The sequence below is a fragment of the Ranitomeya variabilis genome, chromosome 5 (assembly GCF_051348905.1).
Source record: "Ranitomeya variabilis isolate aRanVar5 chromosome 5, aRanVar5.hap1, whole genome shotgun sequence".
Classification (NCBI taxonomy): Eukaryota; Metazoa; Chordata; class Amphibia; order Anura; family Dendrobatidae; genus Ranitomeya; species Ranitomeya variabilis.
This window is the reverse complement of record NC_135236.1, coordinates 268,680,213-268,698,103: the sequence shown is the minus strand read 5'-3', so window position 1 is coordinate 268,698,103 and position 17,891 is coordinate 268,680,213. Positions and strand designations below refer to the sequence as shown.

At 45.3% G+C, this 17,891-nt stretch overlaps 1 protein-coding gene across 2 annotated transcripts in view; it reads right to left on the bottom strand.

Annotated features, from left to right (window-relative positions):
• Positions 1 to 17,891, bottom strand: part of CHRNB4 (cholinergic receptor nicotinic beta 4 subunit) — a 77,292-nt gene that overhangs the window by 43,987 nt on the left and 15,414 nt on the right. For both annotated transcript variants that reach the window (XM_077264268.1, XM_077264267.1), the window contains one exon: positions 865 to 1,010. In XM_077264268.1, the coding sequence (XP_077120383.1) occupies positions 865 to 1,010 (146 nt within the window). The remainder of the gene's footprint in view (positions 1 to 864; positions 1,011 to 17,891) is intronic.

The following is a 17,891-nucleotide window of genomic DNA, read 5'->3' as shown; positions in this document are numbered from 1 at the left end:
GAAGGCTATACTAATGCCTATAATAACAGATATACATGAATTCAAACACAAACATTGGAAATGTCTATGGATAAAACAATACATAGCAGATAATGTATATTAAATAACTATATTCACAAAATGATCAAATTCAAAAGAATCTCAAATAAGCAAATTACCGTATATATCAAGAAAATAATCCAAAGGTATAAATAAGGCACCAAATAAAAAGATAAAAAACAATGATGTTTAAAAAAAGGAAATAAAGAATGACCAATAAATTACAGTGTACAGAAAAAGAACAATATGCAAATATCATATAGTTCAATGAGTTGCAAATTGTATGGTATATGTAATCATGGAAAGGACAATATATGTATATATAAATGCAAGACATAACTATAAATAGCTCTATACAGCTAACCCATATACCAAGTGAAATAGAGAAGGTCATAATAAAGGATCCATGAACCAAAATACTAAGGATGTCAGTGGAGGCGGGCCACACGCGTATCGCAGCTTCATCAGGGATTTTTTTTAGATATCAAAAATATATAGAGCCTCTCCACTTTTTCCCCTACACCCACTAAGAATGAGAATTGCAAGCCTTGATACAGTAAGTTCTCCCTATACTGATAAATGAAATGATTTCCTATGAAATTCCCCCATGGGTCAGAATGTGTTTGATTCAAGGAGATTGGGATCAGGGATTTATGTAAAAAGAAGAGGACAATGCTTGTACAGTGCTGAAGTATAGGTTGGTGATATATAACCACACTGAAATAATAATTCAGAAGTAATGGAAAATAAAAGGAAGTACATAAATACATTTAAAAAAAAAGAAGGTATTTGTGATGTATTCATAAACATGTAATAAATTCTTACCACACTGATGAGTTGAGCCAGTGACAACTGGAGCTGGATGGAGACCAGCTGTGTATTATTGTAAACTGGACGGATGAGTTTATTATATCTGTCTTTCTTTAATAAAGTGTCCATTAATCTCTCTTCTGAGTCAGCTGCTTTGCTATCTAGATAAGGGAAAGACAGAACACAGGAATATATAATATTAAATCATTTATGCAACAGCAGGTAATGTAATGTTAAAATTCATTATTGCCCTTAAAATGTTATATTTTGTATCACGCGTATGGTTAGGACAGTCATTATCATTAACACATGTGCTTTAATGAATGCAATATTGCCACATCGTATCTGAATACGCTCCTACTACCTCTGACTCTGTCACTAGGAAACACATCACTTACATAACAAACGGTGCTGGGAGACGCAAGAGCAGTCCAAGTAAGTAGTAGCATTGCTGCAACTTGTGGTACCGACCAGTCAGGGAGCTTGTGTGCTACAAAGTATTTGTCAGAAATAATCAGTTCTCTGCTGTGAGCCTTGCTAGAAGCTGCCAGTTATAAGTGTATACTTACCCTGGTCAGCTGCTCTGTGAGGCCTTGCTTCTTGATTCTTCTGTTGTTAGTAATTTCTGACCTTATACTGTTTTGACTTCAAGTCTGATTTACGATTCTGCTCTGTCCTACTGATTTTGATATCATCCTGACCATGTCACTGACTTCTCTCCTGACTCAGCCCAATTTTGTTTTGACCCAGTACATCGACTATTGTCTTCCAGCTGACTCCATTGGCAAGTAGCCACTGCAAGGATGTACCTCAGTGGGCCTCTTTAAGTCCAGATCACTGTATAGTAGTTAAAGCAAAGCCTAGTCATGGAAACAATATTAAGAGGAGCCAGGCTTTCAAATGCAGTGCACTTTTACAAATAAATGTATTAGCATAAAAAAGCATAGACCAGACACATTGTTTACCTAAGTAAAGTTGGTGACATTTAAGGTAACCTGACAAGGAGATTCATGCTGCCTGAACCACAGACAGCATGAATCACCCACTGGCGCCGCACCATTGAAAAGCAGGCTAGGTTTAATGGGAGCAGTGGAACCACTGTGCCGTAGTCTGAGGAGAGCCTGGAGGGGTGTGATTAGGTGAGCATCTGACTTTTCACTAGAGCCTGTGATGGTGGGGTTAGGCTTGGCTCCCGATGAACACCAGGTTCTACTCCAGGACAGACCATGGATGCATGGCAGCTGACCCACAAGAGCCTGGTAGCTTGAACGGCCCGGAAGGAGAGGACAGCTAATACAGGCATACCCTGGCAGAAATAGACTAGTATGGTTGATGCACAAGTTGACACGGCAAGTGCAGACGGGTCTGGCTGATGTACAGACTGGTAAAGCAGGTGCGGGTGGGTCCAGCTGATATCCAGATTGGCACTGCTGGTGCAGGCGGGTCTGGCTGATATAGAGACTGGCACAGCAGATACAGGCGGGTCCGCTTGATATAGAGACTGACACGGCCGGAGCAGGCGGGATTGGCTTATATACAGACTGGTACGGCAAGTGCTGGCAGATTCGGCTGATATACTGACTGGCATAGCAGTTGCAGGCAGGTTTGGTGGCTGATATACAGACTGGCACGGCAAGTGTGGGCGGATCCGGCTGATATTCAAACTGGAACACTATATCACTGGCCGGGGACACTTCAGGATATCACTCATGGCCGCTTTAAGAGGAGGGAGCGCGCACCCTAAGCACGGTGCCTGGGGATCTACGTCCAGTGTACGTACCTCAGGCAGATGCTGACATTGAAGGAAGAGGAAGTAAAGGATGGAGGTTGCGGTGGTTAGTGAGCTGGCATCCCTGCTGGGGAAGAGGAGCAGCGTGCAGGGATGCCGACGCTGCATGTTGTGAATTTACCTTTTGGCTCCCTCTAGTGGCTACTAGTGATTTGACTCTGGGTATGTCATTCATCCCTTGTATGCTCACCTGGGTCGTTAGGTCAGGGGTGTTGCTATATAAGCTCCCTGGACCTTCAGTTCAATGCCTGGCAACGTTGATATCAGAGCTAATCTGTAGTGCTCTTGTCTACTGATCCTGGTTCCTGCTTGATTAAGCTAAGTCTGCTTTCTTGCCTTTTGCTATTTGTTTTTGTTTGCATTTTTGTCCAGCTTGTATATAATCTGTTTCCTGACCTTGCTGGAAGCTCTAGGGTGGCTGGTGTTCTCCCCCCGGGCCGTTAGACGGTTCGGGGGTATGGTCAACCCAGTTACCACTGCCCTATGAGCTGGATTTTTGTACGTCGCAGACTTACTTGTTTCTCTGAGACCCTCGCCATTGGGGTCATAACAGTTTGCCAGGCCAGTATTAAATGTTAAATGCATTGCAGAAGCGGGATTATAAGAAAGAAAGTTCTGAGTTTTTTTTTCTCTCTCTCATTTTTTTTTCTTTTCCCCTTTACCTCTGAGTGGCTTGTGTTTGCTGCAGACATGAATGTCCAGACCTTGATTACAAGTGTGGACCAGCTTGCTGCTCGTGTGCAGGGCATACAAGATTATGTTATCAGAAGTCCTATGTCAGAACCTAAGATACCGATTCCTGAACCGTTTTCCGGAGACCGATTTAAATTTAGAAATTTCAGGAATAATTGTAAATTGTTTTTGTCCCTGAAACCCTGTTCATCTGGAGACTCCGCTCAGCAAGTAAAAATTGTTATTTCTTTTTTACGGGGCGACCCTCAGGATTGGGCCTTCTCGCTGGCGCCAGGAGATCCGGCATTGGCTGACATTGATGCGTTTTTTCTGGTGCTCGGTTTGCTTTATGAGGAACCCAAACTTGAGATTCAGGCAGAAAAGGCCTTGATGGCTATGTCTCAGGGCCAGGACGAGGCTGAAGTGTATTGCCAAAAATTTCGGAAATGGTCCGTGCTGACCCAGTGGAACGAGTGTGCATTGGCTGCTAATTTTAGAAATGGCCTTTCTGAAGCCATTAAGAATGTGATGGTGGGTTTTCCCATTCCCACAGGTCTGAATGATTCTATGGCCCTGGCTATTCAAATCGACCGGCGGTTGCGGGAGCGCAAAACCGCTAATTCCCTCATGGTGTTGTCTGAACAGGCACCTGATTTAATGCAATGTGATAGAATCCTGACTAGAAATGAGCGGAAAATTCATAGACGCCAGAATGGCTTGTGTTACTACTGTGGTGATTCTACACATGTTATCTCAGCATGCTCTAAACGTCTTACTAAGGTTGTTAGTCCGGTCGCCATTGGTAATTTGCAACCTAAATTTATTCTATCTGTAACTTTGATTTGCTCACTGTCATCGTATCCTGTCATGGCGTTTGTGGACTCGGGTGCTGCTCTGAGCCTTATGGATCTGTCATTTGCCAAGCGCTGCGGATTTGTTCTTGAGCCATTGGAAAATCCTATCCCTCTTAGGGGTATTGATTCTACGCCATTGGCAAAAAATAAACCGCAGTTTTGGACACAGGTTACCATGTGCATGACTCCCGAACATCGGGAGGTAATACGTTTTCTTGTTCTGCATAAAATGCATGATTTGGTTGTTTTGGGTTTGCCATGGTTACAGACCCATAATCCAGTCTTGGACTGGAAGGCTATGTCAGTGTCAAGTTGGGGCTGCCATGGAATTCATGGAGATTCCCTGCCCTTGTCTATTGCTTCTTCTACGCCTTCGGAAGTTCCGGCGTATTTGTCTGATTATCAGGATGTCTTCAGCGAGTCTAAGTCCAGTGCACTGCCTCCTCATAGGGAATGTGACTGTGCAATAGATTTGATTCCTGGCAGTAAGTTTCCTAAGGGGAGACTGTTTAATCTGTCGGTACCTGAACATACCGCGATGCGTTCATATATCAAGGAGTCTCTTGAGAAGGGGCATATCCGTCCTTCTTCTTCCCCTCTTGGCGCGGGATTCTTTTTTGTGGCCAAAAAGGACGGATCTTTGAGGCCTTGTATTGACTATCGGCTTTTAAATAAGATCACTGTCAAATTTCAGTATCCTTTGCCGCTGTTGTCAGATTTGTTTGCCCGGATTAAAGGTGCCAAGTGGTTCACCAAGATAGACCTTCGTGGTGCGTACAACCTTGTGCGCATTAGGCAGGGCGATGAATGGAAAACCGCATTCAATACGCCCGAAGGTCATTTTGAGTACTTGGTGATGCCATTCGGTCTCTCTAATGCACCTTCAGTTTTTCAGTCCTTCATGCATGACATTTTCCGGAAGTATCTGGATAAATTTTTGATTGTTTATCTGGATGATATTCTGGTTTTTTCTGATGATTGGGACTCGCATGTGGAGCAGGTCAGGATGGTTTTTGAGATTCTGCGTGAAAATTCTTTGTTTGTAAAAGGCTCAAAGTGTCTCTTTGGTGTACAGAAGGTTCCCTTTTTGGGGTTCATTTTTTCCCCTTCTGCTGTGGAGATGGATCCAGTCAAGGTCCGAGCTATTCATGATTGGACTCAACCCTCGTCAGTTAAGAGTCTTCAGAAGTTCTTGGGTTTTGCTAACTTCTACCGTCGTTTTATCGCAAATTTCTCTAGCGTTAAACCGCTGACGGATATGACCAAGAAAGGCTCTGATGTAGCTAACTGGGCTCCTGCTGCCGTGGAGGCTTTCCAGGAGTTAAAACGCCGGTTTACTTCGGCGCCTGTTTTGTGCCAGCCTGACATCTCACTTCCTTTTCAGGTTGAGGTGGATGCTTCGGAGATTGGGGCAGGGGCCGTTTTGTCACAGAGAGGCCCTGGTTGCTCTACTATGAGACCTTGTGCCTTTTTCTCTAGGAAGTTTTCGCCGGCAGAGCGAAATTATGATGTGGGCAATCGGGAGTTGTTGGCCATGAAGTGGGCATTTGAGGAGTGGCGTCATTGGCTCGAGGGTGCTAAGCATCGTGTGGTGGTCTTGACTGATCACAAAAATCTGATGTATCTCGAGTCTGCTAAACGCCTGAATCCTAGACAGGCCCGCTGGTCATTGTTTTTCTCCCGTTTTGACTTTGTGGTCTCGTATTTACCAGGGTCTAAGAATGTGAAGGCCGACGCTCTGTCTAGGAGCTTTGTGCCTGATGCTCCTGGAGTCGCTGAACCTGTGGGTATTCTTAAGGAAGGAGTTATCGTGTCTGCTATTTCTCCAGATCTGCGACGTGTGTTGCAGAGATTTCAGGCTGGTAGGCCTGACTCTTGTCCACCTGACAGATTGTTTGTGCCTGCTAGATGGACCAGCAGAGTCATTTCCGAGGTTCATTCCTCGGTGTTGGCAGGGCACCCGGGAATTTTTGGCACCAGAGATCTGGTGGCCAGGTCCTTTTGGTGGCCTTCCTTGTCAAGGGATGTGCGGTCATTTGTACAGTCCTGTGGTACTTGTGCTCGAGCTAAGCCTTGCTGCTCTCGTGCCAGCGGGTTGCTCTTGCCCTTGCCTGTCCCGAAGAGACCTTGGACACACATCTCTATGGATTTCATTTCTGATCTTCCGGTGTCTCAGGGCATGTCTGTCATCTGGGTGATATGTGATCGTTTCTCCAAGATGGTCCATTTGGTTCCTTTGCCTAAGCTGCCCTCTTCTTCTGATCTGGTTCCTGTGTTCTTCCAGAACGTGGTTCGTTTGCACGGCATTCCTGAGAATATTGTGTCGGACAGAGGATCCCAGTTTGTTTCCAGGTTCTGGCGATCCTTTTGTGGTAGGATGGGCATTGAGTTGTCGTTTTCATCCGCTTTCCATCCCCAGACTAACGGACAAACGGAGCGAACTAATCAGACTCTGGAGGCTTATTTGAGGTGTTTTGTCTCTTCTGATCAGGATGATTGGGTGACCTTCTTGCCGTTGGCTGAATTTGCCCTTAATAATCGGGCTAGTTCCGCCACCTTGGTTTCGCCATTTTTCTGCAACTCTGGTTTCCATCCTCGTTTTTCCTCGGGACATGTGGAGCCTTCTGACTGTCCTGGGGTGGATTCCGTGGTGGATAGGTTGCAGCGGATCTGGGGGCATGTGGTGGACAACTTGAAGTTGTCACAGGAGAAGGCTCAGCGTTTTGCCAACCGCCGCCGCGGTGTGGGTCCCCGACTTCGCGTTGGGGATTTGGTATGGCTGTCTTCTCGATTTGTTCCTATGAAGGTCTCCTCTCCCAAATTTAAGCCTCGCTTCATTGGTCCTTACAAGATATTGGAAATCATTAATCCTGTATCCTTTCGCCTGGATCTTCCGGTGTCGTTTGCCATCCACAACGTATTTCATAGGTCCTTGTTGCGGCGGTACGTTGTGCCTGTGGTTCCTTCTGCTGAGCCTCCTGCTCCGGTGTTGGTTGAGGGCGAGTTGGAGTACGTGGTGGAGAAGATCTTAGATTCTCGTCTCTCCAGGCGGAGGCTTCAGTACCTGGTCAAGTGGAAGGGCTATGGTCAGGAGGATAATTCCTGGGTGGTCGCCTCTGATGTGCATGCGGCCGATTTAGTTCGTGCCTTTCACGCCGCTCATCCTGATCGCCCTGGTGGTCTTGGTGAGGGTTCGGTGACCCCTCACTAAGGGGGGGGTACTGTTGTGAATTTACCTTTTGGCTCCCTCTAGTGGCTACTAGTGATTTGACTCTGGGTATGTCATTCATCCCTTGTATGCTCACCTGGGTCGTTAGGTCAGGGGTGTTGCTATATAAGCTCCCTGGACCTTCAGTTCAATGCCTGGCAACATTGATATCAGAGCTAATCTGTAGTGCTCTTGTCTACTGATCCTGGTTCCTGCTTGATTAAGCTAAGTCTGCTTTCTTGCCTTTTGCTATTTGTTTTTGTTTGCATTTTTGTCCAGCTTGTATATAATCTGTTTCCTGACCTTGCTGGAAGCTCTAGGGTGGCTGGTGTTCTCCCCCCGGGCCGTTAGACGGTTCGGGGGTATGGTCAACCCAGTTACCACTGCCCTATGAGCTGGATTTTTGTACGTCGCAGACTTACTTGTTTCTCTGAGACCCTCGCCATTGGGGTCATAACAGCTGCACCAGGAACTATACGTATCAGATCACTAGTCCGAGTCATGAAGTTTCTTCTTCCAGCCCTGCTCTACTAAACGTAAAGGTTCCTCCATGTACACACACATTAGGAGAAACATATCATGTGAGCAGGGCAGGGAGAAGCCTCCGGGAATCTGCCTCAAACTTATCAGCCAAGATGCATAATCCTTGTTCAAATTTTCAAAATATGTTTTCTCTGAAACACTGAAGCATTTCAGAGCAGAACTTACACATCTTCAATAATGTAGCCAGTGTCTGAGTAGCATGAATTCCTTGTCATGTTCCCTTTAAACCAATAGCACCATGACCACTTGGCTGTCTCTGGTAGTAAATGAACAGAATGGTGGTGATGCAGCTGCTTCTAAAGAAGGACTTTCTGAATCATAGAGAGTGAAATCTATATATATAAGAGGCATCGTGATTACTCGCTAATCCCGCCCTCTGCACAGTAGCTCCACCCCCCCACATCATCACCACACAGAATCCCGCCCCCAACCCCATTACCACACACAGTCCCGCCCCAACCACATTACCACAAGCAATCCCGCCCCCTACCACATTACCACACATAATCCCGCCCCCCACCACATTACCACACATAATCCTGCCTGCCCACCACATCACCACACATAATCCTGCCCCCCACCACATTACCACACATAATCCCACCCCCCACCATATTACCACACATAATCCCGCCCCCCACCACATTACCACAGATAATCCCGTCCCCCCAACACATTACCACACATAATCCTGCCTGCCCATCACATCACCACATATAATCCCGCCCGCCCACCACATCAACACACACAATCCCGCCCCACCACCACATTACCACACAAATCTCGCCCCCCACCACATTACCACACATAATCCCGCCCACCACATCACCACACATTATCCCGCCCCCCACACATTACCACACATAATCCCGCCCCCCACCACATCACCACACATAATCCCGCCCCCCCCCACACGACATTACCACACACAATCCCACCCCCCACCACATCACCACACACAATACCGCCCCCCACCACATTACCACACGAGGCTCCATCCCCACACATTACCACATGAGGCTCCGTCCCCCTACATTACCACAAGATGCTCTGTTCCCCCACATTACCACACGAGGCTCTGTCCCCACACATTACCAAACGAGGCTCGGTCCTAACACATTACCACACGAGGCTCCGTCCTCACATATTACCACACGAGGCTCTGCTCCCCCACATTACCACACGAGGCTCCGTCCACCCACATTACCACACGAGGCTCCGTCCCCCCACATTACCACACGAGGCTCCGTCCCCACACATTACCAACCGAGGCTCAGTCCTAACACATTACCACACGAGGCTCCGTCCTCACATATTACCACACGAGGCTCCGCTCCCCCACATTACCACACGAGGCTCCGTCCCCACACATTACCACATGAGGCTCCGTCCCCACACATTACCACACGAGGCTCCGTCCCCACACATTACCACACGAGGCTCTGTCCCCACACATTACCACACGAGGCTCCGCCCCCACACATTACCACACGAGGCTCCATCCCCCTATATTACCACAAGAGGCTCTGTCCCCCCCACATTACCACACGAGGCTCCGTCCTAACACATTACCACATGAGGCTCCGCCCCCCACACATTACCACACGAGGCTCCGTCCCCCTATATTACCACAAGAGGCTCCGTTCCCACACACTACCACACGAGGCTCCGTCCTAACACATTACCAAACGAGGCTCCGTCCTCACATGTTACCACACAAGGCTCCGTTCCCCCACATTACCACACGAGGCTCCGACCACCCACATTACCACACGAGGCTCCGTCTCCACACATTACCACACGAGGCTCCATCCCCACACATTACCACATGAGGCTCCGTCCCCACACATTACCACATGATGCTCCGCCCCCACACATTACCACACGAGGCTCCGTCCCCACACATTACCACACGAGGCTCCGTCCCCACACATTACCACACGAGGCTCCGCCCCCCACACATTACCACACGAGGCTGTCCCCACATATTACCACACGAGGCTCCATCCCCCTACATTACCACACGAGGCTCCGTCCCCACACATTACCAAACGAGGCTCAGTCCTAACACATTACCAGACGAGGCTCCGTCCTCACATATTACCACACGAGGCTCTGCTCCCCCACATTACCACACGAGGCTCCATCCACCCACATTACCACACGAGTCTCCGTCCCCCCACATTACCACACGAGGCTCCGTCCCCACACATTACCAACCGAGGCTCAGTCCTAACACATTACCACACGAGGCTCCGTCCTCACATATTACCACACGAGGCTCCGCTCCCCCACATTACCACACGAGGCTCCGTCCCCACACATTACCACATGAGGCTCCGTCCCCACACATTACCACACGAGGCTCCGTCCCCACACATTACCACACGAGGCTCTGTCCCCACACATTACCACACAAGGCTCTGCCCCCACACATTACCACACGAGGCTCCATCCCCCTATATTACCACAAGAGGCTCTGTCCCCCCACATTACCACACGAGGCTCCATCCCCCTATATTACCATAAGAGGCTCTGTCCCCCCACATTACCACACGAGGCTCCGTCCCCCACATTACCACACGAGGCTCCGTCCCCACACATTACCAACCGAGGCTCAGTCCTAACACATTACCACACGAGTCTCCGTCCTCACATATTACCACACGAGGCTCCATCCCCCTACATTACCACATGAGGCTCCGTCCCCACACATTACCAAACAAGGCTCAGTCCCCACACATTACCAACCGAGGCTCAGTCCTAACACATTACCACACGAGGCTCTGTCCTCACACATTACCACACGAGGCTCCATCCCCCTACATTACCACACGAGGCTCCGTCCCCACACATTACCAAACGAGGCTCAGTCCTAACACATTACCACACGAGGCTCCGTCCTCACATATTACCACACGAGGCTCCGTCCCCCCATATTACCACACGAGGCTCCGTCCCCACATTACCAACCGAGGCTCAGTCCTAACACATTACCACACGAGGCTCCGTCCTCACACATTACCACATGTGGCTCCATCCCCCTACATTACCACACGAGGCTCCGTCCCCACACATTACCAAACGAGGCTCAGTCCTAACACATTACCACACGAGGCTCTGTCCTCACATATTACCACACGAGGCTCTGCTCCCCCACATTACCACACGAGGCTCCGTCCACCCACATTACCACACGAGGCTCCGTCCCCCCACATTACCACACGAGGCTCCATCCCCACACATTACCAACCGAGGCTCAGTCCTAACACATTACCACACGAGGCTCCGTCCTCACATATTACCACACGAGGCTCCGCTCCCCCACATTACCACACGAGGCTCCGTCCCCACACATTACCACATGAGGCTCCATCCCCACACATTACCACACGAGGCTCCGTCCCCACACATTACCACACGAGGCTCTGTCCCCACACATTACCACACGAGGCTCCGCCCCCACACATTACCACACGAGGCTCCATCCCCCTATATTACCACAAGAGGCTCTGTCCCCCCACATTACTACACGAGGCTCCGTCCTAACACATTACCACATGAGGCTCCGCCCCCCCCACATTACCACACGAGGCTCCGTCCCCCTATATTACCACAAGAGGCTCCGTCCCCACACACTACCACACGAGGCTCCGTCCTAACACATTACCACACGAGGCTCCGTCCTCACATGTTACCACACAAGGCTCCGTTCCCCCACATTACCACACGAGGCTCCGACCACCCACATTACCACACGAGGCTCCGTCTCCACACATTACCACACGAGGCTCCGTCCCCACACATTACCACACGAAGCTCCTCCCCCCACATTACCCCACGAGGCTCCGTCCCCACACATTACCACACGAGGCTCCGTCCCCACACATTACCACACGAGGCTCCTCCCACCCACATTACCACACGCAGCACTTCCTATGTAATTCAACCACTTCAGCCAAGGTAAACGTACATTTAATTGCATAATCACCAGCAGCGTTAATTAGATAGCAATGAGCGTGCCGAGCGTTAGCTGGCTGGAAACAGCTAGTTTAAGTATATTTGCTGTTGCATCATTACATTTTATGTAAATAATATCCCAATAGTCAATACTGTAATACTAATGCTAAGTACAAAAATTTGAACAAACTTAGATTTATGTTATTACATACAAGACTTAAAATGTTAAAATACAAGAATCTCTTAAAACAGTATGTTATATATAGGTACTGTATATACTGTAAAGACTTTGCACCCTGACATTTCCATTTTTATTATCTTAGCAACATTTGCACCACCCGTTTTGCACCCTAGATGGCTTGCTCATTGTCCCAGTCATGACATCACTTGCCTGTTTTCTACTAGAACTCTGTGGAGAACAGCACTTACTGATGTAAAGTAACTTTCCTATAGGAGATGAATGTATTGAAAGATTATGTATCTGTTTTATGTAATATAGTCCACTGTCTTCTAGAGGGAAGATAAGACGTATTTTGCTATTCCTTTCTGTATGGTCTTGATTTATTCTAAAAATCTGCCATAAACCTTTAATATTGTATTTATTGATTTTTCATGTTCTTTTGTTTTACTTCTTGTTACATATTTATTAAGATTGGCTGTACACCTGAAATATATGACATCGTCTCTAGTGTTGCTATTTTAATGGTAGAAACTTCCACGTACTTTTTTTTCCAGTTGTAAATGATTAATCAGATGCAGTTACATGTATCCAATGTATTATTATAGATGTGTTCAAGAAATGAAGAAAAGATAAACCAGTAGGCAGCCTGCACTCCCAAGCACTGGATGCAATGGTTTTTCTGTTCTTCATTTCTTGCAGACAGAAAACTACTGTGATTAACGGCTGGGAAGACGGGAAAGATGGTAGTGTAAGCAAGTATTCTGTCATTTTACATCTAAAATAATATATTGGATATATGAAAATATCAGCTATTGTTGGATTAATCTATGAATTCCTAATAAAGGCAATTTTACGAGCACCAGAATTGCCATGGTTTACTCCAAAAGTATGAAAGCTTGTGGATACAACCAACATATGTTTGTTGTTCAACTTGGTAAGATAAGACTTGTGAGGTATCAAGCAGCCCTGATCAAGGTGAGAATAAAGATTTTTCAATCCAGTACAGCAAATAAAAATAAAAATTCTAGACTGGACTTGAGCCACGTCAAATATTTTTCTATGAATAAGCTCTTATTTGAATATATCAAACAAAAAGTAGCACACTGTAGCTTTATAGCAAACATGAAATATGAAATATGAAAATTGAATTGCACTACTGCACTAGAAATATGAAAAATTGAGAATGCTTAGCACATAAATTGGCCAATTCATGTATACCTGGCAGCCATGTTAAGGCGATTCTCATTGCCAGGACCTAATGCCAATCCTCTCTTAGACTGAAGTCTACATTTTACAATTAAATTTTCATATTTCATATTTCATGTTTTCTATAGCGCTACAGTGTGCTGCTTTTTGCTTGATTGTATGAGATGGCGACTCTAGGTAAGCACCTGTTCAGACCTATTTATGTTTGGATGTGACGGTCAGTCTTGTTATTTGTATTAGCGTTCTGACTGAGCATTCCGCCTCTTAGCCTCAGGTGTTTTTAATTGCAGCAGGATCCTACCCCTCTAGAGAGGTATAAACTTCAGTCCAAGAGAGGATCCACATTATGTTCCCATAGAAATGTAGACTTCAGTCTTAGGCTGGTTTCACACTTGCGTTTTTATCTGCATGCGTTTTTTAAAAAAACGCATGTGTGAAAAAACGCATGTAAACGCGGTAAAACGCATGCGTTTTTTAGACGCATGCGTTTTTATAGAAAAACACAAGAAAACAAGAAAAAAACAAAAAACCCTAACCCTACCCCTAACCCTAACCCTACCCCTAACCCTAACCTGAAATGCGTGGCACTGAAATACGTTTATATACGTATATACGTATATAAGTGCCACGATATTTCAGTGGCCACGTATATAAGTGCCACGTATTTAAGTGCCACGTATTTAAGTGCCACGTATATAAGTGCCACATATATAAGTGCCACGTATATAAGTGCCACGTATTTCACGTAAATGCCACGATATTTCAGTGCCACGTATTTCAGTGCCACGCATTTAAGTGCCACGTATTTACGTGCCACGATATTTCAGTGCCACGTATAACCACGTAGTTATAGTATTTACAGTACGTGGCACTTAAATACGTGGCACTGAAATATCGTGGCACTGAAAGACGTGGCACTTAAATACGTGGCACTGAAATATATGGCAATTAAATATGTGGCACTGAAATACGTGGCACTGAAAGACGTGGCAGTGAAATACGTGGCACTGAAAGACGTGGCAGTGAAATACGTGGCACTGAAATACATGGCACTTAAATATGTGGCACTGAAATACGTGGCACTTAAATACGTGGCACTGAAATACGTGATACGTGGCACTGAAATATGTGATACGTGGCACTTAAATATGTGGCACTGAAATATCGTGGCACTGAAAGACGTGGCACTTAAATACGTGGCACTTAAATACGTGGCACTGAAATATCGTGGCACTGAAAGACGTGGCACTTAAATACGTGGCACTTAAATACGTGGCACTGAAATATCGTGGCAGTGAAATACGTGGCACTGAAATACATGGCACTTAAATATGTGGCACTGAAATACGTGGCACTGAAATACGTGATACGTGGCACTGAAATATGTGATACGTGGCACTTAAATACGTGGCACTTAAATACGTGGCACTGAAATATCGTGGCACTGAAAGACGTGGCGCTTAAATACGTGGCACTGAAATATCATGGCACTTAAAGACGTGGCACTTAAATACGTGGCACTGAAATACATGGCACTTAAATATGTGGCACTGAAATATGTGGCACTGAAATACGTGGCACTTAAATACGTCGCACTGAAATACGTGATACGTGGCACTGAAATATGTGATACGTGGCACTTAAATACGTGGCACTGAAATATCGTGGCAGTGAAATACGTGGCACTGAAATACATGGCACTTAAATATGTGGCACTGAAATACGTGGCACTGAAATACGTGGCACTTAAATACGTGGCACTGAAATACGTGATACGTGGCACTGAAATATGTGATATGTGGCACTTAAATACGTGGCACTTAAATACGTGGCACTGAAATACGTGATACGTGGCACTTAAATACGTGGCCCTATGACTGTCAGAAAATGTTCATTAAACGGTTAGGGGTGAGGTTAGGGGTAGAGTTAGGGTTAGGGTTTGGATCCCTTTATCACCTTGATGGTGGTGGGTGGCTTTTCAGTGTGTTTTCTGTTTTTTTTTCTATAAAAACGCATGCGTTTACTTATATAGACAGCAATGCATTTTTTTGCCGTGAAAAAACGCATGCGTTTACAAACGCGACCAAACGCGTACAAAAAAAACGCATGCGTTTTCAATGTTAAATATAGGGGGGAAAAACGCATGTGTTTTTTGTGCAAAAAACGCTGCAGACAAAAACGCAAGTGTGAAACCAGCCTAAGAGAGGATTGGCATTAGGTCCTGGCAACGAGAATCGCCTTAATGTAATAATTAACTATGTTAATGTGGCTGCCAGGTATACATGAATTGGCCAATTTATGTGCTAAGCATTCTCAATTTTTCATATTTCTAGTGCAGTACTGCAATTCAATTTTCATATTTCATATTTCATGCTTGCTATAGCGCTACAGTGTGCTACTTTTAGTTTGATCGTATATGAGTTGGCGACTATAGGTAAGCACCTGTTCAGACCTATTTATGTTTGGATGTGACGGTCAGTATTTTGTTATAACTATTTTAATAAAGTCATAATAAAAATGAATTCTCTGTGCTAGATTGAAAAACCTTTTTCATCATTTTACTCCAATAGGTTGTGAGTTGGGAATTCCTCCCCCTTCCACGTACACTAGTCTAGCCTTCACCTAGAGTGCCAACCATAATTTTATAAGCGCATGCAGTTACAGTCAATAATATTGCATCCATATAATCTTGGACTTGTCTATCCAACCTGTACGCTACAATCCTTTGGCTATAGGTGTGACAGCATACACAGCTGCATTGTGTGTGCTGACTGAGCATTTTGCTATGTAGCATGTGGCGACTGTTGCTTCTAGCCCTACTAATAGAATGGAATACTACAACATGGCACACAATCTTGTTTCACTTAAACCTTTCTGAAAATTTATGTAGGCAGATTTTTTATATTTTTTTATTCAAGCATCATATAACTAAATACAGGGTGATTAACCAGCTACTTTACCCAAAAATTGCTGTAACTTCTAAAAGAGACTATCCGTTGTACTGACATTTGGACTGTACATACCTTGGTTCATGAGAAACTGATGTATTAAAGCAGGTGTTGAAAATGTTCACCATTCGCATCTATGCACATCTGCTTGCGCCATTCCATAATGTTGAATATATTCTGCAGGATGTCTGGAGTCAGAGCCTGAATTTCTTGCTGTACATTCTCTCGGAGTGCGTGTAATGTTCGTGACGTGTTACTGTACACCCGACAGTTCAAATGGTCCCAAAAGGAAAAAAATCTGACAATAACAAATTATTTTCTCTTGATCAGGCTCTTTCAATTCCTGAACGACAGTGGCTCTGTACGGGAGAACAAGACCTTTCTTGGCCGCTTGTTAAATGAAATATGACATGCCTGTCTCCTGGGAATGCCTGTACAGCGATTTACATGGAGATGCCAGAAGTTACTGTTTCACATCTTGAATTGTTTCCTCTGAAACTTTCGGACGTCCTCCATCATGCCAATCCAGTAATGTTCTTTTACATTCCAGCTTATTTACCAATAGCAGAATACGCTTTTTGGACGGTGGATTCTGACCTCCAAACTTCTTTAGAAATTCACATTGGCACCTTTTTAAGGACTCAGATTTACAATAAGTTTTTGCAATGAAAACACACTTCTCCAAACTGTATCTGCACAATGCTAACAAATGAAGAAGGAATTTGGCAGGAGTGTTATGCAAGCACCACATATAAACTACCAAAGCACAGAAATGTGTGCACCAAGTCTATTTCGTAGTGATGAAGACTGGTGGGGCAACAAGTAGGAAAGGCCGCTTGTCCCATGGATGTTTTTCGTCGCTGAGGTTCATTGCACTCTCACTTCTCATGAAACAAATTATTCCCTGAAGGAAGTGAGTGACCCAAAATGTGCATAGGAGAGGTGGTGTGACGTTCTCCATGAATTTACCATGCGTAATAATAATTTTGATCATGTTCATTATAATGCTTCAGTGTTTGCATTTACTGACCATGCAGAGGGAAATATTTGCGAATCATACAAAGATGTTGTAATCGCTATTTAGTTCCAAGAACGGGTATTAATGTTGTTTATGTTGGCTACAACACTTTTTGCATTTACTCACCATGTAGAGGGAAATGTTTGCAGTTTGTCCATAGGTGTTGTAATTACCATTCACTTCTAACAATGATATTATCTTATATACCACTATGGAATTGTCCCTGATGCATGTTTTATATTCTAGATACATATTTTGTATTTATATTCATAAATAATAGATTTCATAGAGGGATGTCACTAACACATGATGGAAACACATTCAACTGCCTATAATCTTAACAAAAAACATGTACGTTTTTCCATAAAAATGATCTTTCAGCCCTAATTTTTTATTTTCACAAGGGTAACAGGAGAAATTGGACACCAAAAAATGGTTTTTCAATTACCCCTGAGTACGGCGATACAAAATATGTGGGAGAAAACCACTGTTTGGAGGCATGTCAGGACTCAGAAGTGAAGGAGTGACGTTTTGGAATGCAGACTATGCTGGAATGATCTGCAAGCGTCATATTGCACCTAATCCATAGAAACCCCCACAAGTGACCTTGTATTGGAATTAATCTAGTATTTTGCTGGTATATGAATTGTATAATGTGGTGGC